Genomic DNA, 25,060 nt, shown 5'->3' with positions numbered 1-25,060 from the left:
TCATGTTACCCTCTCCTGGCTCCCACCCTTCCCACCCCTCAGGACCTAAACCCTGCCCCAACACCCTCTGAACAGACAAACACCACAGGGAAGCACAGCTGAACCAAAATTCTGGTGTTTAATGGATCGTATTCTTGTGTGACCACTCAGGCACACAGCGAGAAGGGGCTGGATCACATACAGAGCTCTGCAGCCCTGACAGTCCCTCACTCTTTCCGTACTGGAGCACCAGTGCCCCCCACCTCCCCCACATCCCTTTTCTTACCAGAACAGCAGGGACACAGCACCAGTGCCCCCACACCTCTCCTCAGCCCCACTGGACCCCAGTTTGGCAGCTCCCTGTGCTGAGGGGCAGGAAGAAACAACATCCCTCTGCAAGGAGAGGGCCAGTGCCAAGTCTCTCCCACCCACCACCCTTCCAACTGCAAAAGAATTTTAAACACATAAATACACGGGATGAGCCCAGGTCCTGCAAAAAGAGAAACAGAACAACCCAACAGCCAAGTTTCAGCAGCAGCTCCACAGCAGCAGCTTCTCCCCGGGGCAAAGGCTCCCCCAGCCCCTCACAGGGCCGCTGGCAGCACCACGCCATGCTCCTCATCCGTCTCTATCCCGACCTCCTCCTGTACAGCACCGGTGGGTCAGGGCAGGTCAGGGCCTGGCTCAGCAGCCCCGGGCAAGTTCCAGCCTCGGTACTTACGAAGAATTGCTTCTTGCTCTTGGGGTACCCCTCCAGGATGGCATCCAGCAGCTCGGTGGCCTGACGGGACAGGGCATGTGAGGGGCTGTGGGGGGCCCGTCCCAGCAGGGCCAGCACTGACCCCAGGGCCCAGTGAGTACCATCCGCTTCCTCCGGCGCCACTCCCGGCGGTACAGCTGCTGCTCCCGGCACACCTGCCAACAGCACCACGTTGGGAATGCCCATCAGGGATGTGCTGGATCCCGGTGGAGACCCGGCCCAGCACCAGGCTCAGCCCCGGCAGCTCTTTACCTTCTCCTTTTCCTCTGGAGTCACGTGGTTGGTGGCAGATTTAATCCTCTCCAGTTTCTCCGTGTAACTGGCACAGTCCTTCCTCAGCGCCTCGATCTCCTTGGACATCTCGGAGGTTGTCATGGAGCTGTTCAAGTCCTTCAGCTCTGGGGAGGCGGCACCACTCACTGGCCAGGCTGCCAGCCGGCACCGGGGCACAGCTGCCCGTGCCCTGGGGACCCTCCCGGTGGCTGCAGAGCCAGGACCTGAGCCTGTCCCTGAGCCCACGGGGCCGCCCGGGCGCACTCACCCGCCTCCATGTGCCGGCAGCTCTGCTGCAGCGCCTGCAGCTGTGCGGAGCGGGCGGTGATCTCCTCGTCCAGCCTGCGGAGCTCGGCATCGCTGGCGGCCGGGAGCTGCTCCTGCGGGGAGGGGGGGTCAGGGAGGGCTGGAGCGGGCAGAGGGTGCCCGCGGCCGGGGCTCACCTGGTCGGCGAAGTAGATCTTCTGCTTCCCGTAGGCCTTCTCGCGCACGCGGCCCTGCTGCGCCAGCTGCTCCAGCGCCTTCACCACGGCCTGCGGGACGCGCCGTCAGCCGCGACAGGGACCGCGACCGCGCCCGCCCCGCCCCGGCCCGGCCCCGCTCACCGCCTTGCCCAGCCCGTGCTCCCGCTGCAGGTTCCCGAAGGCGTCCTGGGCGCTGTACGGACGGTTCTGCTCCCGCAGGTACCGCAGCAGGACGGCGGCAGCGCCGCCTCCTGGGGGACCGGCCCCGGTCACCGCGGCCTCCTCTGGCACCGCAGCGGCCGCCCCGGGCTCCCCCTCCCGCACCCACCGCCCGGGGCTCTCCCGGCCCACCCCGCACTCACCGCCCGCCGCGGCCTCGCGCCCTTTGCTCATCCCGCTCCTCCCGCCCCGCTCCGGCCCCGCTTGGCGCCGCTCGCGGCACTTCCGGCGCGCCGCGCGCTCCGTCCGACCGGGAACAGGGCCCGGGCCGGCGCCGATGGGCGGGGGAGCCGCGCCCCGGGGAGGCGGGACCGGCGGGCGGGGGCTCCGGGCGGGCACCCACCGCCCCCCGCCCGGCCCTCCCGCCGCGGCGTCAGCAGCGCAGCCCCCGCGCTCTGGCTCCGCACCGCAACTCGGCCCGTGAGACGCCTCACGCCCGCATGGAATAACCCGTTACCGACCCCCACTCCCGGGTCTGAGGCTGCCGCCCCACCCCGCCTCCCCCCTGGCTGCGGCCCCGGCACGGCGGACGCGCTCGGGCAGGCGAAGTCAGACAAACAGCAGCCGGTAATGGGGTCCCTGCCGAGGTACGTTCTTGGCTGCACAAACGTGATCAGAACCGGGTCTATGGCTTAGGAAAAGCAAGGGGGGGAGCTCGGCGGACACAGCAGGGGCGGCTCTCCCCGGGGGCTGCTGGTTTGTTCACGGGACCGCAGTGGGCATGAGCTCCTCAGTCACTGGCAGCCCGGGCTGGTGTCCCCTGTCCGTGGATTCTGCCTGCACAAGGCTGGACACAATAGGGCCGGGGGGGGACACACAACTGCCCAGGCACCCCTGTCCCACTGCCTCCCTCCTCCAGGAAACCTCGGCCCTGCCCACGGGAACACGAGGGTAGGAGCACAGGGAGTTCTAGCAAAGTGTTAGTTGGCTCTCAAGAAAGGCTGTTAGTTCAGGAAAGCAACACAAGAGCAGGGGCCACACGTGGATATTCTTGCAGGACTCTGGTGGTCACAGCAGGTGTCTTATTGCCATTGAGCTCTTAAAAAACAGCATCACGAGGAGCTGGAGCCGAGGGAGTGGCCAGTGCAAGGAAAACATTGCAGCTGCACAACGTCCACAGTGGAGCAAGGGGGTTGGTTCCACCTGGAGCTGGATATTGCTGGGAGAGAAGACTTGGATTTGTGAATGTTTTAGGAGCGGGGAATGGCTGTCTGAGACAGAACAGCACTGAGTCCCAGACACCAAGCCTGAAGGGCCTCATCCTGTTCCCCTGGTTGTGCATCAGCCCCAGAGGTCAGTGCACGATTGTCCCTGGCAATGCCGTCGGTCCCACCGGCCTCGAGAGCTGCAGACACCACATTTATTGTCTTAGGTGAGGAAGTTTGGAGCAGGCAGCATCCTGGCAGACAGCACAGGGTGATTGTGGACCTATCCCATCAATGTCTCTCCCTAGGGATTACCAGTGTCCTTTATTTTAAAATCCAAGCGAGGCTACAGAGTCACAAGTCACAGTGATGTTCCCAGCCAGGACTAGCTGTCACGTCACTCAGACTCACAGGAGACGATTGAGAGAACTGTGCAAGGCTTTTCCTTCCAGGATTCCCTCCGTGACACGCAATAGAAAACCAGAGGGAAGTGATGGGATGGCTTACTGGCCTCGGGAGCCAGCAGGATCCAGCTGGTTCAGCTCAGACTGATCCAGCAGTTCAAAATCATCCCCTTCGGCATCAGTGTCCAAGTCCGAGCTGACTGCTCTGAGGTGAGTCTTTGCCCCTCTCTGGGGATTGGTGCTGCGTGAGGAGCCTGGCTGAGGGGCTCCTGACAGTGCCAGCTGGATCATCCCCCTGGTGACAAAGCCAGCGATGTTGTTGGTGAGATTCTGCACCGACGGCAGCGCGCCAGACTCCTCCTGGTCGTACGGGAGATGCAGATCCTCTGTCCCTTGTGGGCGGTATGCCAGGCTTGGGATCCCAATGCTGGTGTCGTCTTCATCATCTATGCCAGTTGCTTCTGGGTTGATGGAAGGGAAGTCAGGGAGATCCCTGGCAAATGATTCTTCTGGGTCACTGTGTCCGTCCAGGTCTGGAAGAGGAGAAAGTGCTTTAAATGCTGGCACTCGCCCAGCACCCGCAGGCTCCATCAGGAGCTGGGCCAGCACCTCCCCAGGGCAGGCTGTTGGCATCTCACAGACCACACGCTCCTCAACTTCGCCCTCCTCCCCATCCCAGCTATTCGGATCCCACTGATCTCCCAACTCATTCACAAGGAATGCGGGTGCCAAACCAGCCACCTGCCAGAGGGGAGCACCCACACCCCCAACCACACTGCTTCTGCGCCCACAGTCAGACTGGCAGAGCTGGATCTGCCTTTGCAGAGCAGCTGCTGTCGCTCTACTCAAGCACCACAGGAATGAAGGAGGACGCTCTGAACAAAACAGGCAGTTGCAGCTCATCTGCAGCAGCAAGGCTGACATCAAAGAGTCAGACCTCAAGGACATGAGGTAACAACACATCCGCCCTCCAACCCGTCACACTGGCGCCTGTTTGGCATTCCACACCTTCCACAAGCTGCCCATTTCCTCTCACCTTCTGATCCCTCTGTCAGGGGAGTCTGGCCCCTTGAAAGGTTAAATATCCCATTTTCAGTATAGGAAACCTCAGCATCTGAATGCTCCGAGTCAGAGATGGTCAGTTCCTTGGCGACCACAGAGTCATCCAGCTTTGAAATAGGAGATAAAATTGAAAACATCAGCATTGGAGAGCTTATTCCTGTGCCTCAAGACAAAATAGATGACCCAGTGGCCTCTAGTTAAACCCGGCCCTCAAAGGAGGCTGGTACCTAAGGCTCATTCATGTGTACTGCCCAGCTTAGGAGCCTGCAGCTGGCATGAGCAGCTCTGGACATCCTTGAGTGGGGACAGAGTGGGAAAGACCTCTCTGGAAGGGGAATGTCCTCATCTGCTCTCCCATCACATTCAGCTACTTTGTTTTTTCTGTCCAGCCAAGCTCTCTCCTCTCCCAGACACTCCGTTACCTTGGGGCAGAATGCAGCCAGCTCCTCTTCGCTGTCGCTCCCATCGTCCGTGGCCTCCTGACCGAGGGCCTGGGCACGCACTGCCAGAAACCAGAGCCAACGCTGTTACTGCTGCTGGGATAGGGCTCTGTGCAGAACCACAACACCCCAAGCTGGACAGTAGAGCCAGCTCTGTTCCGCAGCAGAGCTGTGATAACTCCTGACTGCGGCAGGTTTTTTTGCCGAGATGAACATGTTTTAGCGCTCCCTTGCACTGATCCCTTCCTCCTTTTTCTGTGCAACCATCATATGGAACACAGAGTTCTGGCAGCCGAGAACTGGAGCAGCTCAGCGCCGTGAAGAGCCCACGGCAGCTGCTCCCTGGCAGGTGGCTGTGGAGGCAGAGCTGCCTCGCTCCCTTCCCAAGGCAGCTCCAAGAATTTGCCATGCCAGACATGCACTCCTACCCCCTGCCCGGGCTTGGGGGCTCCATTCACAGCCCATCTCAGGCACCAAGGACCAAGGTCTGAGGGGTCAGAAGTGGCACAGCACTCACGTTGCCTCTCCCGCTGCCGGGCTATCATGTATCCCCGGACGCTGAAGTCCAGCCGCTGCAGAGCCGGCTCCAGCCGCAGGTACATGCGCTGCCCCAGCCGGTGGTACACGGCGAGGGGCCACAGCAGGACGAGGAGCACTGGGGTGAGTGGGAACGCACGTTAGAAGGTTGGTCAGGATGCTGCTTGGCAAACATCCTGCCCATTCTGTGATGCAGCACAACACACAGAGCACGGCAGGTCTGGGCACTGAGGGCAGTGCTGCAGGAGGCTGTGAGAACTGGTGCCATCGCCTCTGACAATTTAACAAAATTGAGAGGCCAACCAGTGCTCAGATCTGTGATTACTAAGCACTCAAACATGTTCTTTCCAGACCAGACTTCGAGTCCTGGTCAAGAACCGCCACGTTCCAGGCAGAATGTATAATTTTAAATTTTAAAGCCATTCACACAAGCTTTCCTTTTGCGCAGAGGAGCCCCATCCCTCACACGTTCAGATCCCTCATCTCTTTTCACACGTAAGTCTGTATTGGCACAGAGATCTACTTACACAGCAAGTACGAGAGCAAGAGTCCAGGGATATACCGGCCAAGGACAGCCAGGAAAGTGAAGACTCCACACACTAGAAGGCAAAACTGAAGACATGGGAGACAGTGAGTTTCCAAGGTTAAGTAGTGGCCTCGCTTTCTCCTCCCTCCTCTAGAACCTGATCATTCTGCCTGTGCTTTCCATTCCTCCCCACCACCTAACAGCCACGGTGTTGTGGGAGACCTCCCATGGCAACCTCCCATGCCTGAACATGTTCAGTCAGCACTGGATGCCAGCACAGGAGGCTCCTCGTGGTCAACAGAGGCTCCACACCAAACAGGTTATTTCTGAGGTGTGTACATTCTTACCTTGCCAGGGCTTTGCCTCTTGAAAATGAAGAGATTATTTAAGAAGTCGGTCCCAGACACCCATCCTTCAGCCAAATGGTGACAGAGCTCTGGCAGTCCAAGCAGCCGAGGGTGGACATATCCCCAGCTGCAGTGAAGGCAGAATTTGGGAACAGATATTACTGCATCAATGTCAGTGCTGAAGTCCCTTGTTACAAACGCTTGTCTCAATGCTTCTTCCTCCCCAGCACACAGCTCTAGAGATGAGGGTCACCTGCCCTCCAAGCACCGCCCTGCCCAAAGCAGCTTGTCTACGGCTGCTCTACCAGTGTCCCAGTGCTCCCACAGCAGCCAAGGAACAGGAATTTCAGTCAGTGGCCTGGACTTCTCCATGCTGCTGGAGGGAGTGGGCAGTATAGAGGCAAATCAACTGAATCCATTTACTTTTTCTGCAGTTATTTGGTCAACTGTAGCCTCCAAGAGTTCAGCACGAGGTCTGGAAGCAGCCTTGCACCTCACTTCATAGTTACTTTGGAGGCCTTGAATTGGTGAGTTTTGTTAGTGCCTCTTAACTGCTGGTCACAAGTACCTGAAGGTTAGGAAGAGCAATTCCTTTTGTGCTTGGGCCTCTTAAAAAATTGAATAAAGACAACTGTCCTCTGGCACCAGCTCAGGTGACTTAATCGGGCGCTGACATCCAGCACAGCCTGGCAGTGGCGGCAGGAAGGTGTGCCCAGAGAGGCAGGTGTGAGCACTGAGGCAACACCTCAGCATTTCTCAACCCATTATTAACACTGCAGTCAGACCATAACTATGCAGGAACAACTGCTGGAACAAGCCTGTCTAACATTCCCTATCAAGTCTCAGAAGACTTCATTAATTCCCACAGAAATGCTGTTTTCCTGCTACTGGAGGCCCATACAAGAGGAATTGCTTCCAAGGCAGCGCCTGTAACTTCAGGGGGCAGGGGATCAAGCAAGCATCACTGGAAGTGGTATGAGGCAAAGATGAAGTACAATACAAAGGCTTGGGCAAGTCAAAAACTTCTCATGACTGCCTGACGGCGTCCCGGGCTCCATCCTCCCTTCTCCCTTCTCCCCCTCCTCCTCGCCCCAAGGAGCTGATATTCCAAGCTTGTGCAGGCAACGACACGGTATCACAGCAAAGTATCACAGCAGAGGAGTCAATTAGTTTCCTACCTCTCATTGTCTAATTCGTCAGGTCTCGCCACTAAAATATTAAGAACAGACACTACATTAGTTGCAAGGAATTTGCCATGGGAATGCGTAGCTCTTGGGATTTAAGTAAAGCTTTAATGAGCTGGGGAACACCTGGAAAAGACATTAACTGTAATTACAGGATGGAGATGCATCACTCCATAACACGTCTTGAGTGTGTACGTGTGGCAGTACAGGACTGCAAGAGTCTCCCTGTTGCTCCTTGGTATTTGTTGGACACTGGAGGATGCTCTGGCCAAAACACCACTTCCCCTTCCCCCATACCAACTGGGGAGTAGGAATAGCCTGCAGGCTGGAGGCATCAGGGATTTAAGGCTTTTGATACTTTCTCACTGAGGCTTGACTTGAAAAGTGACCAAAGACTGTACTGTCTATCCTGAGAGATCAAAATCAGGCAGATGAAGGAGCTGGACAGACACTGCCACTTAAGAGGGAGCCTGAGCCAAGCTCCAAAACCGAGAAAAGCTTTAATGTCTTCCCAGGAACTACAGAGAACATGGGCTGAAGCAGAAAGCTGAGAGCTGAATTTGCTGGTTAGTCAGGGAACCAGCCCTGGGAGCATGCAGACCCTACACTGCTCCAAACCAACCATGCAAAGCCAAGGGACCTCAACCTGTTTGGAATGGGGGCATTCATCAGTGTATTAATGTCACAAAGGAGGGACATAACTGCTTTGGTTACTGAAACCTTAAGACTAACTTCATTAACAGCTGTTTAGATGCCTCTTCTCCCAAATAAATCTCTGCTCAACAGCAAGGCTGGGACTCATCTTCATCCTAAACTGGATTATTATGGATTCTGAGGAGAAATCCAGATGAGTTCCACATATGCTTCAATTTCTCGCTCTGGTACTTAATGCTCAGAAAGTGAATCACTGGCTGAGACCTGCACTAGGTCACATACACCCCGTGGTTCAGGATTACAAGACAAATACCAGTATCACAAGCACAAAAAGGTCTTATGTTCACACAGGTTAGAATTTTCCAGCTCCAGGAAGAACATGCCTGCAGTATTCTTGATGGCTTCTAGACCCTTCTAGCAAAAAAACCAAGTTTCAACAATTTAACTGCAGACACTACAGAGCCTGTACTCATGGGGCTGGAAACAGGGCTTGATTTGCTGCTATCAGCTCAAATGCTGCAACTTACCTCCAATTTCTGGCCAGATTTTATGCTTCCACTGGTCTATACACACTACTACTAGGAGGGTAAACGCAACCAGGAAAAGCAAACGAAGGGAAGTCAGAGCAAAGAACCTGTGAGGAAGAAATGAAAGGGGTTGGTACCATCCAGATCTGTGCAAGACACAAACGGGTAACACCAACCAACCCAAAACCAACCAGTCACTTGGAGAGAAAACTCAGCAGGTGCTACTCAGTCTGCACTGAAGGGGGCAGCTGCCGGGGGACCCTGGTCTGCTCGTGTCAGTTCTCCCGGGACAGCCCCCTGTCCCAGGCAAGCGGTGCCCGCTGCCCTCCCTGCACCGCCACAGCACAGGTTGGCTGTTCCCGGTTAGTTTGATGCTCCCCAGTACAAGGGGAGCACGCGGAGGGGGCCGGGGCTGCAGCCGACCCAGCGCTCTCAGGTCCCTCCTGTCCGGAACGTGCCGCGGCCCAAACCCGCGGCTCCTCTCGGCCCGTTCGTCCCCGGGGGCGGCTCCCCCGCGGCCCCCCGAGCCCCGTCGCCGCGGGGAGCTCGGACGGGCCCCCGCAGCCCCGGCGATCGCGGCAGCGGGCCGCTCCGCCGCCCGCCCTCCCTCGGCGGCCCGGTGCCGGTGCCGGTGCCGGCGCCGCTGCTCACCAGAACAGGCCGTGCACCGCCGCCCAGCACAGCGCGCTGCGGCCCGGCCGCTCCCACACCAGCGCGGCCTGCAGGGCGCCCAGAAGCGGCTCGTACGGTCCGAGGCGGCCGCGCAGCGCCGCGCTCAGCGCCTGCACCCGCCGCTGCCGCTCGCCGGGCCCGAACCCCGGCCCTGCCGCCGCCGCCGCCGCCATCGCTCCCTCACGGCGTCAACATCCGTCCGCCGGCCGCGCGCGCGCGTCTGCCGCAGGCATGGCGGCCCCCACCGCCGGCAGCAACAGTGCTGCGCTGGGCGCCGCCATCTTGGCGCAGGCGCAGCTGGCGCCGCCTGCCGGGGCGCACGCGCGTTGCCAGGGCACCGCCACGGGTGGGGGCGTGCAGCGCTGCCCCGGAAATGCGAGGCGCGCACGCGCACTGCCATTGGCGCCGGCGGGAGACGCGGCGGTACCGGGGCCAGGCGGGCGGTGGGAGCGGAGCGGAGCCTCGGCCGCGATGCCGCGGGAGATCATCACCCTGCAGCTGGGCCAGTGCGGCAACCAGAGTGAGTGCGCCTCGGCGGCGGCGGGGCCGGGGGAGCGCGCACCGGGCGGGGCCGGGATGCTTTGGGGGGGGAACTGGCGGGGCCTTGTGAGGTGGGGCGGGGCCTCGTGGGGCGGGGCGGGGCCTCGTGGGGCGGGGCCTTGTGGGATGGGGCGGGGCCTTGTGGGATGGGGCGGGGCCTGCGGACCGGGGCGCTCCGGGCCCTGCCCCGCTCCCGGTGCCACTGTCGATGTCGGTCTCGGTGCCGGTGCCCAGCCCGGCCCGGCCGTCCCGTATGACCGCCCCTTCCCCGCAGTCGGGTTCGAGTTCTGGAAACAGCTCTGCGCCGAGCATGGCATCAGCCCCGAGGGCATTGTGGAGGAGTTCGCCACCGAGGGCACCGACCGCAAGGATGTCTTCTTCTACCAGGTACCGCCGACCGCGGGCCGTGGGGCGGACACATCACGTGGGGTGTGCTACCCTCGGCCCCACGGGGCTCCGGGCTGTCCGTGCCTGCCCCAGCCCTCTCTGCAGACCTCGCGGGTGCCGACCCCGCTGGCTGGAGCGGTGGCTCAGCCCAGCCTTCTGCTCACAGCCAGTGACAGGCTCCCGCCTGCGCTCCCGGTGTGGCCGTGGAGCGCTGTGTGGGCGGAGCGGCAGCACGAGGCACTGCCACAGACGGTGCCTTATGTAAGCACCCAGAACCCCCCCCTTCACCCGTGCTGGGGGTGCTCCGGGACACAGGCTGCACAGAGCCAGCCTCCCTCCCTCCCTCCTCCCTCTCGCCAGGCCCGGCTATGTTGTGCTGGGCTCGCCCGAGGCCAGGGGGTGGCTCATGCTCTCCCTTCCCGAGCTGCAGCAGCGCTGTGACTCTCCTGCTCCTGTTGCAGGCCGACGATGAGCACTACATCCCGCGGGCCGTGCTGCTGGACCTGGAGCCCCGCGTCATCCACTCCATTCTCAACTCCCCCTATGCCAACCTGTACAACCCAGAAAACATTTACCTGTCTGAGCACGGAGGGGGAGCTGGGAACAACTGGGCCAGTGGCTTCTCGCAGGTACCAGCTCTGGTGCTGCTGGGTGAGACGCAGGGCAGCCCAGCAGGCCTGGGGCTTTTTCATGACCCCCTCGTGCAGCTCAGTCCCAGTTTCTGAATAACACCTCGTCACTGGCAGGGACTGTGGCACCCTGGGCATGGGGCGCTGGGTCACACTACCAGTCTGACTGAGCATCACAGCAGGCTTGAGCAGCTCTTCTCCATGTTCTGTGGGAAAGGAACAAAACCAGGTCTGGTTTCTTTTGCAGGGAGAAAAGATCCACGAAGATATTTTTGACATAATAGACAGAGAGGCTGATGGGAGCGACAGTTTGGAAGTAAGTACAATGGGGATTTGGATCCAGTGGCCCTGCCTGGTGTTTTCCCAGCCAGGCTGCTCTTTGTAAGGTTGAGCTCAGCGCTCTGGTGTGCACAAGCTTGCTCAGTGTGCTTCTGGGGCTGAGCGCAAAAGACACAGAGGGGGGAACCAGGGACAGGAGGTTTGTTCATCACCACTCCACCTGTCAGCCTGCCCTGGAAATCCTCTCACTGTTTGCTCATGGGGCGTTTTTCTTTATACCGTCCACGTGAACCTGTTCCCTTTGCACAGACAGACAGGGCTGCTGGGTGTTCGTTTCAGGCTGTCACGTGGCAGCAGGGGAAGGGCAAATGTCAGCTAAAACAAACAGACAGAAGATTCAGGAGCCTTTTGTGGGAGTTGAGCAGGTGGAAGCTGCCCTGGAGTCAGGCAGTGGGAGTTTGGTCTCAGTCACTCTAGAAGGAAGAAGGGGTGTGGAGGACCCAGGAAAGGGTTGAAAAAGTGCGCCTGCATTTTGTGTGACAGACTGGATCCTGGAGGTGGCATTGGAGCTATTCTGAAGCCTGTTCTGGGTGGGAGGGATCCTGCAGGTTCCCAAGCAGCTGTTGCACGTTGCGGAGTGTGCAGAGATGTGGATCCCACCTATGTGGGCAGGAGTGGGCTGAGGAGCTGTGGTTGGAGTCCAGAGGAGCCGGGGCCAACTCCGCTGTGTCTGTGCTCCCAGCTGCCATGGGGAGCTCTGGCCCTGGCCAGCAGGTCTCTGCTGGAGGTGTTGGGGGTGTCATGTTATCTGCCTGCACTGGGGTTGAGCTGCAGCTTCAGCACTGCCTTCTGGTTCCTTGCAGGGGTTTGTGCTTTGCCACTCCATCGCTGGTGGAACAGGCTCTGGGCTGGGCTCGTACCTCCTGGAGAGACTGAATGACAGGTGAGCACAGCCCTGTCCCCTTCCTGCACCACAGAGCCTGGCCCAGCCTGGGCACCCTGCCCAGAGCTGGAGAGCTGGAGAGCGCTGACTCAGAGCCACCACCCCCACCCAAACACTGTCTTGTGCAATCCCTGGCGAGCTGCCTGCAGAGGGACGGCTCCTGATACGCCTGGGGACTTCAGAGGCTCTGAAACTGTCCAAGCTCTGCCTTCCCTTGGCTGTTCTTATCAGGCAGCTGCCTGCGGACACCCTGACTGTGCAGGGGGAGGATGGGAGGCTCTGGCTGTGGGCTCTGAGCTGCTGTCCTGGCCTGTTCAAGCTTGCAGCCTCTTGAAAAGGCTTGTGAGCAGCTGCTTAATCAGCCTGTGGATGGCTCAGTCTCCCTGTAGCTCCTCTGGCAGCCAACTCCTGTGCTGCTGGGGTAGGCACTGCTGGGACACATTCTCTCCCTCCCTGGGAGCCAGTCTGGCTGCAGCTCTGGTGACTCACCCTGTCCTGAGCCCTGGAGACTAGGAAGGCAGCTTGTGGGAGGGAAGAGTGCTGGCTTGGCGGCATTAACCCTTGAGATGGCTGCACTTCTCACCAGGTATCCCAAGAAGCTGGTGGAGACCTACTCGGTGTTCCCAAACCAGGATGAGATGAGCGATGTTGTAGTCCAGCCGTACAACTCTCTGCTGACGCTGAAGAGGCTGACTCAGAATGCTGACTGCGTGGTAAGAGGCCCGTGGTGCAGCAAGCCCTGGGGTGACAGCCCTGTCTCCACAGCCCAGAACCATGGCCCATGCTGGGGCCTGTGCTGCAGCAGCACCATGTGCCCGTGAGCCCTGGATGTAGCAACAAGTGGGCCCTGAACAGAAGGGTCGAGCAGATGTGGTGGTCCCAGGGACCCTCGTTGGCTCTGTACTAACCCCTGTAGAGCTGCCTGGTATTTCTGCCTCTGGGATCCAGCAGATCTTCCCAAGGCAGCGAGGGCTGTCTGTGCTTCTTTTGTGTAGCTGTGCTGCAGCCTCTGCCTGAACTCGATCCCGGCATTGCTTTTAGCACCCACAACCTCCACAGCCAGGCAGCACCTTCAGCCTGTGCTGGGGCCTTTGGTTGGGTCTGACCGAGATGCTGCTCGTCCCCTGCAGCTGATCCCTGTGTGTGGCAGGGCAGGAGCAGCTTCACTGGAGCTGCTGGTGCTGGTGCATGGTGCTGGCCCAGGGGCAGAGCTCTTGGGGAGAGTGCGGGGAGCACAGCCAGGAGGGAGGGAAGAGCTTCCATTGACAGTGTCGGTTACACTCCAGAGATGAGTCAGCTTGTGGTTTCAAGTGTCTGCCACCTGCACAGAGGGCTGTGCCGGGCCCTGAGACACGTAGCTGGGACTGCCCTTCCTCAACTGCCTCCGAGGCCCTTCATGGAGCCAGGTTTCTCTTGCAGGTGGTTCTGGACAACACAGCCTTGAATCGTATCGCAACAGACCGGCTGCACATTCAGAACCCGTCATTCTCGCAGATCAACCAGCTGGTGAGAAGGGCTCTTCCTTTGGGAGAAGCCAGCATGGGGCTTCCCTGCTGTGTTTAGCTCAATCTTAAGATGCTCCATGGGCTGGGCTCATGGGTGGGCAGCCTGTGAGTGAGAGTACTCTGCCCTTCTGGGTGCTCCAGCTTCCCTTGGCACAGCCGCATGAGGCAGGTTGTGACACCCCCTGTGACCCTGTGGTGACACAGGTGCTGACCCCGTTCTCTCCCCCAGGTCTCCACCATCATGTCTGCCAGCACCACCACACTCAGGTATCCCGGGTACATGAACAACGACCTCATCGGGCTGATCGCCTCGCTGATCCCCACGCCCCGGCTGCACTTCCTCATGACGGGGTACACGCCACTCACCACCGACCAGTCGGTAAGGCAGCCCCAGGCACTCCTCCCCATCTCTGAGGCCAGGAGAAGCTGCCACGCTCACCTTGTAGCATCTGTCAGTCCCGTGTCTTGGTGTGAGCTGTCGCTGCATGTCCCAAATCCCAGGCCTGTGTGCTCACACCACGTGATGGCCGTGTGTGCAATGAATCAGACGTGAGCAGGCAGTTGTCCATCTGCCAGGCTACCTGCTGCATGCATCAGGGCGGCTGTCAAGATCACAGGATAAAAAGCCACCCTTAGAAATGATCTGAGCAAGGCCAGCAGAGTGGCCCTGCCAGCCCTGCCACCTCTGCGGGCCACAGCTTGGGCCATTTGGGTCCAATCTCTATTGATCATTGTTACTCCAAAACTGATGTTGGGCTCCAGGCGTCAGCCCCTTCCTGGGGCTTGATTTGTGTCTGGGAGGGGGACTTGCCAGCCCTCAGGACATCAAGCACTGTGCTTGCATTTGGCTCGTCCCCAGCCAGGGCCCTCCACCCCCCAGTGCGAATGGGGCAGTTCTGTTTCGAGAGGTGCTCGCCTGCAGTGGCCCGTCGCAGCCTGGCGGGAGCTAACAGCTGCTCTTCTCCTCTCCCTTCATGCATTTCCTCAGGATGTTGCTCAGAGAAACAAATATGAAAAACTGCTGGCTCTGAAAAGGGTATCAGTGTGTGATCTGTCCTCCCAGGGAGGAGTGTGGGCACGGCTCAGCCAGTGGTTCAGACGGTGCAGGAGGGAGCTGCCACCTCACCCAGCTGTCCCTGCTGTGAGCACTCTGGGTGCTGGCCCCAGCTGTGACCCCTCTGACTGGTGGCAGCTGAGCAAAGCCCAGACAGCAAGCAGGGATGGCAGTGGCCAGTCTGCCCATAGCTCGGAGCTGGGCAGGGCAGGGAGGGGATGGAGTGGGGAACAGCCCCTCTCCTGTCAAACATCCACTGCTCTCTGCCTCAGCAGTGGGACAGGACCCAACTTCGACAGCAATAATATGAAACAGGTCCCTGTCCCTCTGCTCTCAGCTGAGCTTCATCCTGGGGGGGGGCAGACAGCCCCCATGCTGGAGGCTTCACTGACAGTCTGTTCAGCCTGGCTGTGCCTGTTGTGTGATGATGGGATTTTCGTCCTGCATGTGGCTTTGCACGTGGCTCCATCCCTGGGGCGAGGGCATCTCTGTCCAGCTGGCCCCCTTGCTGTACGTGCGTGCTGGGCAGTGGGAGGGCAGGGAGCAGCACCCTTGCTCCCTCTGATCCCCGCCTGGCCTGTGCAGGTGGCCAGCGTGAGGAAAACCACAGTCCTGGACGTGATGAGAAGATTGTTGCAGCCTAAAAACGTGATGGTGTCCACAGGGCGAGACAGGCAGACCAACCACTGCTACATCGCCATCCTCAACATCATCCAGGGGGAGGTGGATCCTACACAGGTGAGCTCCCATGGCCGTTAAGGTGCTGATGGCCATGGTGTGGCCCAGGGAAGGGTATGGTCACTGTGCAGCAATCCTGGGGCAAGACTGGACAGTGCCTGAGAACTGGCTCCAGGTTTCTCCTGTATGAGCTCTGTCCTCTTGGAAAGGCCACAGTCCTGCTGAAATCCACCTTCCTGTGAGGAGCAGCTCGTGGGTCTGCTGGGACCAGGCTTTTTGCCCTTCACCCTGCTTCCCGTTGGTGTTCTCATCCCACCAGGTTCACAAGAGTCTGCAGCGGATCCGGGAGAGGAAGTTGGCCAACTTCATCCCCTGGGGCCCTGCCAGCATCCAGGTGGCTTTGTCCCGCAAGTCCCCTTACCTGCCGTCCGCTCACCGCGTCAGTGGTCTCATGATGGCAAACCATACCAACATCTCCTCGGTGAGTGCCTTCCCCGCCCCACTGGGCCCCACACCCCTGGTGTCCCTTCAATCTGGGGCCATCACAAAGCCAGGGCAGGCCCTGCCAGGGCGTGGGGTGGATGGCTCCCAGCAGGGCTCAGGTCTGGTCCAGGGTTCCATCAGTCCCACTGGCCGCTGTGCCGTTCTCTTGGAAAGGGTCCCCAGGGAGCCCTGGCCCCTGTGACCCCGCGCTGCTCTCCAGCTGTTCGAGCGGACGTGCCGGCAGTACGACAAGCTGCGCAAGCGGGAGGCCTTCCTGGAGCAGTTCCGCAAGGAGGACATCTTCAAGGACAACTTCGATGAGCTGGACAACTCCCGGGAGATTGTGCAGCAGCTCATCGACGAGTATCACGCGGCCACGCGCCCCGACTACATCTCCTGGGGCACGCAGGAGCAGTGAGTGCCCTGCCAGGGGACAGGAGGGTCCCATGGCCACCCCCACACACGCCGGCAGGGCTCATCTCTGCCATGCCCACGTTTATCACCCCTCAGCGCTGCCCGGTGCGGCGGAGCCCTCGCGCCGGCTGCACACATGGCTGCGCTCCTCTGCAGAAGTTGCTCTGTGGGGAACAGCATTGCCCCTGCAGCCCCTCGGCGGGGGACAGCCCCCGCCCTACCACATGCCCTGGCCCAGGACAGGACTGGGGCAGCTGCGCGCTGTGCTGGGAGGGAACCTCCACCCGTGGGAGCAACGCTCACTGGGAGGAGGAGGAGAGCGACCCTGGGGCTGGGAACAAGCCTGGCCCCTAGAGTTGGGTGCACACGACACCCATGGCCAAAGGCTCCGTGTGGCTGAGCTAGTCCTTGCCCTGGGCAGGAGCCTTGTTCCTCCTTTGCCAGATCAGGCCTGGGGCACGGGCTGTATCTATATTTTTGTAGGTTATTTTGCTTTAATAAAGGCTGTTCCTGCACTAATGCTGCTTGCACAGCTCCTGCAGGGAAGCAGCTGCAGATACTGAGGCCAGTGCTCGCCTTGCCTGGCCGGATGGCCCTGCTGTGCAGCCACAGCCTGTGGGGGCCCAGCTCTGCAGAAGCACCATGGCCGCTGCTCATTGGCAAGTCCCGGGGTGCACAGGGCCAGCCCTGCCCCAGCCAGCAGTGCTGAGGAGCCTGGGCGGCTCTGGGCGACCGCTGCAGCAGAGCCAGAAATACTGGCAGGACCTGCCAGCACGGCTGACCAGGGCTGGGACCGGCGCCGCCCTGCCTGCGGAGCACGTGGTGCCCGCACGGATGTTCCATGAGGGCGAGGCCCCGTGTAGGAGACCGTGAGGGGCTAGGGGTGCCCTCAGCACTCGGGATCTGAGGCAGGGGCCAGCACTCTTGGGAAAGGCACAGGCTTGGGGCCAGATGGTGTCAGGGGACATGGACATGGCAGCTCTGGTCCTGTCCTGTGGGAGATGGACTGCCAGCTGGGGATGTGGGGCAGTGATGGCGCTGGCCCAAGCCCAGACAGCCCAAGGTGAGAATTAGCATTTTCCTCTTACCCTGTGGGGCACAGAGCAGGAGGCTAAAAATATGGCCATCATAGCACAGGCTCCCACGCCTTCTTTGGCAGCAGCCTCACAGCAGTGCCCGTGGCTGGGGCAGTTCTCCCCGCCCGGGGCAGCCAGTGCCAGGGGCTGCTGGGGAGCTGGAGCTGCCTGTGCTCTTGGTGAAGTGCCAAAGGGCACCCGGCGCTGACCGGAGGGACGGCGGTCCCTGCCCCCAAGGACACACTGTGCTGCTACTCCCGCCGCCTGTCCCAGGCCCCGCTGCCCTTGCTGCCCCAGGGATCTGACTGTCCTGGCCTCCCACTGTCCACCCAAGCTCCGGGAGAGGAGGCCCAGCCTTTCCTTTGTGCATTTATTTAGAAAAACAAACAACCAACCCCTCCTCCCCAGGACAGAACTGACAAACTCTACAGAGGCAACACTGAGGGGCTGAGCCCCAGCTGTACCAGCTGCCACCCCACTGGCCACCCCCACGACACGAGCCCAGCCACAGGGCCACCGCAGAGCCACAGGCCTGGCCACTCGGCCAGGAGGAGCCTGCAGGTCCCCAGGGCAGCTCGGCCAAAAGCCGCCTGCAGCTTTCCAGGAGGGGTGGGTCCAGCGGACGGACAGACAGACAGACAGACAATGGCACAGCACTGCTGCCTGGCACCCCGTGCCCCAGGCGAAGCCCCCGGGGCGAAGGCAGAGCAGTCAGACAGCACAAGTGCTGGAGGCGAAGGCACCAGGGTACAGGGGACAGGAACAAGCCTGAGGGCAGTGCGGGGGACCACGGTGGGGTGGCCCCGCTGCCCGCCAGGGAAAGTGCTGGGAGATGTGGGGCGCGCAGGCATCTCAAAATAAATTAAGGAAATAACCAGAAAGGCAATGGCAGTGGGGGGAGAAGGAGCCCCTGACCCCCTGCTCCACGGAACAGCTGCAGGCCAGCACAGACCTGCCGCTTGCTGCTGGGCTGGCCACCCTCCCGCACCAGCCATCAGAGCACCTGTGTGGCCACGCCGGCCGCCGGGCTAGCTGTGGGAGGAACCCACCGGTGGCCGGTGCTGCCAGGGCCCAGCCCCATGGCAGAGCCCCTGGGGCAGCACAGTGGACTCTGAGGTGGGGGGGCTGGTGGGGGATTCCTGGGGCTGGGGCAGCCGCTGGGCACCTGCAGAGGCGAGGTACGTGTTGAGGAGCCGGGCGATCTCATCCACCTGCAGGCAGAGGGGTCATAGTGGGTCACACTGGGGCACCCCCGGCGAGGAGAGAAGGGTGGAGGGATGGCTGCCCCTTACCTGGGAGGTCTCAAAAAGCAGGTCTCGGTCCTCCACAGAGAGGCGAAAGGTGCTGCTGTCAGAGGCACCGAAGGAGGAGATGCGGCCGTAGCAGAAGCTGTCCAAGGGCTCAGGCTCCCCCGGCTTGTAGAGCGAGACAGCCTTGGCCCCGATGCCCAGCCACAGGCGCTGGGGCCCAGCACCCACCGGGCTCTGTGAGGAGAGGGGTGTCAGGGCCACCCACTGCCAGGGCTGCCCCCACGCCCTGCCTGGCCAGGGCCTCACCACGTGCAGGTCGACATCGAAGAGCGTGGAGCCAAAGCCAGGCCACTCCCGCACCAGGGCCACGTAGGCAGCCATGGCCTCGGGCCGGCCCATGCCCTGCAGCAGCTTCCACTTCTCCACGATGGCGGCCATGGTGCTGGCCCCCTCCTCACGCAGACGGCCCCGCAGGCGCTGGTCCCGCTCCGCCCGCTGCTTGGCCAGTGCCTGGCCCCAGAGCCCGCCGGCCAGCAACCCTGCACGCAGCCGGGCCCCCCGGCACTTGGCAGGGGGCCGGTGGGGTGGGGGTGGCAGGCGGGCGTGCAGCACGTGGGGCGGGAAGAGCTCCTCCAGGCGCGGGAAGGGCGCGTGGGTGGAGAAGTCGCTGTTGAGGCTCTGCAGGCGCAGGGCTGCCAGCGTCTGCAGCGTCTCCTCCGACGTGGGCACGTAGCCCCGCAGCACCATCTCGTGTGCCTGCAAGAGCGCGGGGTGAGCCGGCATGGCACGGCCACCACGGCATAGCCACCCCACTCCAGTGTGGCACTCACCTGCTCGAAGAGAAGGGCGAACTCCAGGCTGTCCCGTGGGACATTGTCCGTGTCCAGGAAGCCGTAGTGTTTGAAGCAGAGCCGGCATGGTGGGTCCTGCTCACGCTGCTCCCCGGCCAGGCTGCAGCAGACATGACCAGCTCCATTAGCTTGTGAAGACACCCCACACAGTCCCCTCCTGCCTGTGGCTCCCTGATCCCTTTCCCCATAGGCAGCAGAGTGGGACATTTACTTTTCAAACCTCGTGAGGACATCAGCCAGCAATGTGGCACTGCCCACCGGCTGCTCCCGCCGCCGGGACTGCTCGTAGAGCGCGAAGAGGTTGGGGCTCTGGGACAGCCCCAGGCGCGACACCAGCTCCTGGGCCACCTGGGCGAGACAAAGGCAACCGACGGTGACCACGTGTCCCTGGCCACGGCGCTCAGGGCTGCAAAAGGACACAAACAGGTCATGGTGGGCAAAGGCAGGCAGCCCCTGGTCCCTCTCCATCATGGCTCAGGTGGGAGAGACCTGCAGGAGCTGCTCACTTCCCATGACACTGCCCCATCTAGCCCTGAATGCCAGAACATCCCCAGCCCACTGCCTGGCATGGCTGTGACTCCTCACCTCCTCGGCTGTGGTGTGGGAGCTGATGGCCACGCTGCAGGCAGGCGCCCCGGGGCAGTGAACGGTGCAGATCATCTCCTGCCGCTGCATCAGCATCAGGATCTCCTCCAGGGAAGGCACACACTCCCGCCCCTTTGTCTTTCCCAGTGCCTCCCGGATGAAGCAGGCATACTTGGCCATCTCCGAAGCAGGGAAACGGCTCTCAGTCCTGCAAGAAACACCAGGAGGGTCAGGATGGCACTGACCCGAGGGGGTCTGGCAACCTGACAAGCTCTCTGCCTGCAGCTGAGGCACCTCTGGCACTCACTTGTCCAGGTGGAAGTGCAGGAAGCGCAGGACAGGCGGGGAGGGCAGGAAGGTGCAGCTCATGCAGGTGAGGAGTTGCCAGTAGTGCAGGTCGCCCTGCCCGCCCGGCGCCGGCGGCTCCGTGGTCTGCTTCACCAGCTGGCAGTAGATCTCATCCACCAGTGGCGGCAGGTCCAGGCAGGTCTGCAGGACGCCCTGCATCAGCGGCACCGGGTCTCGCTCCGACTCCAGCTGCTGCAGCGAGTTGAAGAGCTTCACAGCCTCATCACGCAGTGTGGTGTAGCTGCGGGGGCCGGGGGCTGCGGGACAGGACGGAGGTTTACAGCTGCCAGCAGCTGGGCACTGTCCTCGCACCTGGGGCCAACCAGGACCCAGCGCCCACCTGCCCTGCACAGCGCCCAGCCAGGGATCACTGCCACCAGCCCAGGGTGCTGGATCTGGCTTCGTGCACCCCACCCATCCCTCACCACTTTGGTCCAGGCTGCCGTAAGGGAAGGGCAGCAGGGGAGCGTAGAGAGGGCCACTGGTGTAGCGCAGGATGGGGTTGCAGCGGTAGATCTGCTCCAGAACCTCGGGGCTGCTGCTGTGCTCCTGGGGGGGCAAAGTGATGGCAGCAGCTGCAGAGGGGTCGCCCGGCTGAGTGCCCGGCACAGACCCCTGCCACCTCCCTGGGGCACACGAGGCCCTGAACACCCATCCTCGTGCTGCCGGTGGCTGCAGGCGTGGGCAGTGCCGCAGGCTCACCTCCACATCACGCATGAGCAGCTGGGTGGGCGTCTGCACGGGCGCTTTGCTGTCAATGACCTTCTGCACGGCACACACCCAGTGCACAGCCTCGTTCAGGTGCTCCGTGTACAGGCGGTAGCAATGCTTCCTGCCAAACACCGTCACGCTCCAGTAGCCTGTGAGGGACAAACCACTCACCCACTGCCCACCACTGTTGCAAGGACCCCCGGCCAGGCTCAGCACCCTGGGGCTCGGCATAGCCCCTCCTCTGGGCGACAGAGGCCCCAGGGACCGGGAGGGTGACACAGGGCACAAAGGGCCACAAAGACACAGCCCAGCCAAGGGGCACGGGCACCTCACCTGTCTCCTTGTAGAGCTGCTTGTCTGGCCAGAGCACAGAGCAGAGGCTGGTGAGCACAAGGGAGCCCAGCCGCCGGGCCCCCTTCTCGTTGCTACTGTAGTAGTCCAGGGAGTCAGGCGTCAGCACGAACCAGTACTTCCGAGGACGAATCCAGGGAGTCTTCATGCAGCCCCTCATCTCCCGCTGCAGCCAGCCTGGGAAGGGAACCCTCAGTCCCCACTGCCAGCACCATCCACCCCACCAGCTTTCCAGTGCAGGGCAGGGTCTGCTTGGCACCCGCCCAGCCAGTACCTCTGTCCCTGTGGGATGGGACCAGCCACAGCTGGGGCAGAACCCCACCTTTCACGAGAGCATCAGGGTCATCCTCCACTGGCCCTGGGCCCTTCTCCATGATGAGGCTGCGCATCTCTTCTGCAACAAGCAGGGACCTGGGGACAACACAGGGCTGAGTTCGGGGTGCCCACGTGTGTCTCCCACAATCCTTGAACAGGAGCTGGCCCAGGGGCTGGGGTGAGCTGGGTCCTGAGGGGCTCTGGGCACCCTAGCCCTGCGGTGGGAACACGGCAGAGTCATCGGGTGCAGATGACCCTGGCTAAAAATAAGCTGTTTGCAGTCGTGGCCCTGCCAAGGAATTCGGAAAATGAACAACCAGGAAGGAATGTTGGCAGTAGCGTCAGTACTGGGAGGACAGGGAGCGAGCAGGCCCTTGTGCCCCGGCCCCCCATCTTCCCCAGCATAGACCGCCCCAGGGCACAGCCTCTGCCAATGGACATGGTCCAGAAGAGCCTCCTGGCACAGGAAGAGTCACGCACAGCCCCACTGGCTAAGCTTGCGGCAGTCAAGCTATCTGCCATGGCAGAGGAATGGAGACATGCCTGAGGATGCGCCAGGGATGGGGACAAGCACGGCAGTCCCAGCTCTGCCATCTCTGCTCTGCCTGACAGAGTGACACAGCCTGATGCTCAGCGCACACCAGCACCAGGGCAACCTCCCACAACATGCCAGTCCCCCAGCTCCTGCGCAGCACACGATGGGATGCCCAGCAGACCAGAGGCAGGGGGTCACTCACCGCTCTGAGCCACTGCTGCTACGAGTGGGCTGGCTCAGGCTCACCTCCAGGGATCCCTGGGGAGGAAGAAGACGTCTCAGCCCCCTGGTCATCAACTGGTGCTCCTGGCCATCCCCCCATTGACTGTGTGCCTCCTTGCCAACCCAGCTCCAGACCCAGAGGGACAGGCTCGCATCCTGCTGCCATGGGGCAGGAGCTTCAGTGCCCCCATGGCTGTGGCAGGGGCCAGGGTTGCAGCTGGGGCACCCCGGGGATGTGGGGGCAGCCAGCAGGCGTGCTGGCCGTGTGTCCTCAGCTGACCCGGCCGGCTGAATACCGTGCAGAATTGCACAAGGTCAGTGCTGAGTAATACGCTTACGGCACAAAGTCCCATTGTAATGGGGCTGCTGACTTCCTGCCCGCGGCGGTGGGACGCGGCACTGGGAAGTCCCTGGCCCTGCAGCGGGACAGGGTCGGTTCCTCCTCGCACAGCACAACTTGACATGGATGGTGCCGCTCACGTGATGAGCCTGGCACACGTGCTGGGACATGAGGCAGAGCCCAGGCACTGTCAGGCACCGAGTCGAGCCGGGCACCCTGGCAGAGCGGGGTGCGGGGACACAGCGATGCTGTCCCAGGAGATGAACAGGAGCTCCTGCCAGCTGCAGCCCAATAGGGCAGCCAGAGGCATGACAGGCCAGAGCACGCCACACAACGCCAAGAAAAAGAGACAGATACTAAAAATAGTGACAGGCAGGGGGGAGCTGCCGCAGGTACGGCTGCGCCATGGGGCAGGGCCAGGCACCACTGACCCGTGGCATTAAGGGCACCTGTCACATAGTGCTGGTGCCTGTGCACAGGGCCAGCACCTCAAGCCACTGTCCCGCTGCCGAGACTGGGGAGGGCCCCACATGCTCCTCAGGGCTGTGGGCACGGAGACAGTGCCCAGTTTCTCGTGGGCAGTCCGGAGCAGGCGGCGGTGGCTGTCGGCTCCTTCTCAGGGATATAAATAAACAGGAGAGGAGTCATGGCAGCTCCCACGCTCCCAGGAAGGGGCAGCCAGCACTGTGGGTTTCCAAGGACCCCCTGGCCACGGCAAAGGGCTCCCCAGGGAGCTGGCGTCACCAGCCGCCCACGCCAGCCCGGCCCTCCGGAGCCAGTGTGGCCCTTGGGATGCGGGAAGCCCAAAGACAGCTCCTGCCACAGTCATGCCCTTGGCACTGCCACCAGTTCCCAGAGGGCTCTGCTCCAGCCCTGCCACCGTCCCCACTGCCCACCATCCCAAGGGCCTGGCACTGCTAGGGAAGGGGACCTGCTACCAGGGCCGTGCTGCAGCCCCTGCAACGGCCAGCGGAGAGGAGCCGCAGCAAGCGGGACAGGGCTGTCACCACCCACTGTGTCCCTCCCGGGCTGGGATTCGGCCCCGCGGCCCTGGGTGCAGGAGACCGCGCCGGGACGGGCAGGAGGCCCCCCGGGAGCCGGGGCTTCCCCCGCGCTATCAGCCGTCCCACACACAGCCCGGCCGGAGGAAGCGCCGGTTTCCGCCGCTCCGCTTCCTCCAGAGAGGAAGCAGCCGGAGCAGGGAGATCCAGGCCCGCTCCCCGCGCCCGGCACGTGCTCCCGGGACAGCCCCGGCCCGCTCCGGCGGGGCAGTGCGGGGCTCCTCCGCACACCGGCCAGCGACACCGGGCCGGTGTGGGTCTGGCACGGCTCTGGCACGGCAGCCCCGCGGCCCCCGCCCCGAGGAGCGGGCAGCGCGGGCTGGAGCAAGCAGGAGCAGGCAGCGCCCGGCTCAGACTGCACCCCAGCAGCTGATGGGCGCCGGGTCCCGCCGCCGAGGCACTGGCCCCACGCCGAGACCCAGCCGGCAGCGAGCCCCGCAATCTCCGGCCCTGCCCCGTGGGCCCCGGACCTCCCGCGCCCGCCCGCACCCGCCGGGATGACTTCCCCCCACAAACCGCGGGACCCCACGGGCGGCGACGGGGACGCGCCAAGGGCACCCCGGGAGGCGGGAGCGGCGGGGACAGGACCGGGCGGCGGAGACCGGGCCGGGATCGGAGAGTCGCGCGCCACCGGTCCCGCCGCGGCGCCGGTGCGCCTCTCGATGGCCGTCCCGAAACTGGTGCGGACCCCACCTGGTCTCCCTGGGTGCGGAGCTCGAAGGACGCCTCTTCCTCCTCTTCGGCCTCGCCGTCCGCCTCCCGCTCCGCCTCGCCGTAGTCTCGCCGCAGCAGCGTGAAACCCCGCCGGCAGCACAGCAGCCACCACAGCCCGCCCGGGAACGGCATCGCCCCGCCGGCACCGACGGGACGGCACCGGCACCGGGACGCGACGGGACCAGCCCGCCGCCCGCCCGCCCCGCGCACCGGCCGCCACCGCCGCCGGGACCGGCCCCGCCGCCGCCCCGGGCGGGCCGGGCCGCGCGTCACCGGCCGCCGCCAATCGCTGCGAGCGGCCCGGGGCGGAGCCAGCGCCCGGAGCGGCGGGGCCGCCGCTGCGTCAGCGGCCGGGCGGGGGGAGCGCGGGGCCGGGGCTCCTGGAGCCGCCACCGGCGGTGCGCACCGGGCACCCCCCGCACCTGGTGGGGCACCGGCACCGGCCACGGGCCCCTGCCCTGCCCCGCGGCACCAGCACCATGTGCCGCCCTGGCTCCTGCGTGCGGCAGCACTCGCGCCCGTCCCGGGATGGCGGCTCAGCCCGGTGCTGTGCCAAGTGTGTGCCAGCGGGCAGCAACCGGGGCTCCGTGCTCGTA

General features: G+C 62.5%; 4 protein-coding genes across 6 annotated transcripts; 1 reads left to right on the top strand and 3 right to left on the bottom strand.

Annotated features, from left to right (window-relative positions):
- Positions 1-99: 99 nt before the first annotated feature.
- LOC114002012 (PSMC3 interacting protein) lies at positions 100-2,129 on the bottom strand. 2 transcript variants are annotated; one of them, XM_027747671.2, is made up of 8 exons: positions 1,839-2,025; positions 1,618-1,727; positions 1,456-1,545; positions 1,281-1,392; positions 992-1,137; positions 841-894; positions 701-760; positions 100-623 (listed from the first exon to the last, which is right to left on the bottom strand). In XM_027747671.2, exons 1-8 carry the CDS (start codon positions 1,867-1,869, stop codon positions 564-566), a joined length of 663 nt encoding a protein of 220 aa, XP_027603472.1. In that variant the 5' UTR covers positions 1,870-2,025; the 3' UTR covers positions 100-563. The 2 variants fall into 2 exon arrangements, with proteins under 2 accessions (XP_027603472.1, XP_039236315.1); XM_039380381.1 differs by having other exon boundaries at positions 100-760; positions 1,839-2,129.
- Positions 2,130-2,266: 137 nt separating this feature from the next.
- Positions 2,267-9,417, bottom strand: RETREG3 (reticulophagy regulator family member 3). Its single transcript, XM_027747871.2, has 9 exons — positions 9,173-9,417; positions 8,522-8,628; positions 7,335-7,365; positions 6,157-6,283; positions 5,811-5,895; positions 5,264-5,401; positions 4,729-4,808; positions 4,281-4,413; positions 2,267-3,777 (listed from the first exon to the last, which is right to left on the bottom strand). Exons 1-9 carry the CDS (start codon positions 9,364-9,366, stop codon positions 3,344-3,346), a joined length of 1,329 nt encoding a protein of 442 aa, XP_027603672.1. The 5' UTR covers positions 9,367-9,417; the 3' UTR covers positions 2,267-3,343.
- A 162-nt stretch (positions 9,418-9,579) lies between these two features.
- TUBG1 (tubulin gamma 1) lies at positions 9,580-16,624 on the top strand. Its single transcript, XM_027747836.1, has 11 exons — positions 9,580-9,713; positions 10,008-10,120; positions 10,582-10,749; positions 10,997-11,065; positions 11,892-11,971; positions 12,558-12,684; positions 13,391-13,477; positions 13,706-13,855; positions 15,116-15,268; positions 15,528-15,689; positions 15,912-16,624. Exons 1-11 carry the CDS (start codon positions 9,665-9,667, stop codon positions 16,107-16,109), a joined length of 1,356 nt encoding a protein of 451 aa, XP_027603637.1. The 5' UTR covers positions 9,580-9,664; the 3' UTR covers positions 16,110-16,624.
- Positions 16,625-17,537: 913 nt separating this feature from the next.
- Positions 17,538-24,671, bottom strand: PLEKHH3 (pleckstrin homology, MyTH4 and FERM domain containing H3). 2 transcript variants are annotated; one of them, XM_027747824.2, is made up of 13 exons: positions 24,444-24,671; positions 22,330-22,385; positions 21,600-21,688; positions 21,260-21,454; positions 20,918-21,075; positions 20,641-20,764; positions 20,175-20,472; positions 19,868-20,075; positions 19,494-19,630; positions 19,262-19,382; positions 18,738-19,187; positions 18,474-18,665; positions 17,538-18,392 (listed from the first exon to the last, which is right to left on the bottom strand). In XM_027747824.2, the coding sequence occupies exons 1-13, from the start codon at positions 24,594-24,596 to the stop codon at positions 18,210-18,212; spliced, it is 2,364 nt and encodes a 787-aa protein (XP_027603625.1). In that variant the 5' UTR covers positions 24,597-24,671; the 3' UTR covers positions 17,538-18,209. The 2 variants fall into 2 exon arrangements, with proteins under 2 accessions (XP_027603625.1, XP_027603614.1); XM_027747813.2 differs by having other exon boundaries at positions 18,474-19,187.
- Positions 24,672-25,060: the final 389 nt, after the last annotated feature.

The sequence above is a fragment of the Pipra filicauda genome, unplaced genomic scaffold, assembly GCF_003945595.2.
Source record: "Pipra filicauda isolate LSUMZ 115617 unplaced genomic scaffold, ASM394559v2 scaffold193_size2426894_pilon, whole genome shotgun sequence".
NCBI lineage: Eukaryota > Metazoa > Chordata > Aves > Passeriformes > Pipridae > Pipra > Pipra filicauda.
Note: the sequence above shows the minus strand (reverse complement) of the source record. Positions and strands in the feature narration are given on the sequence as shown.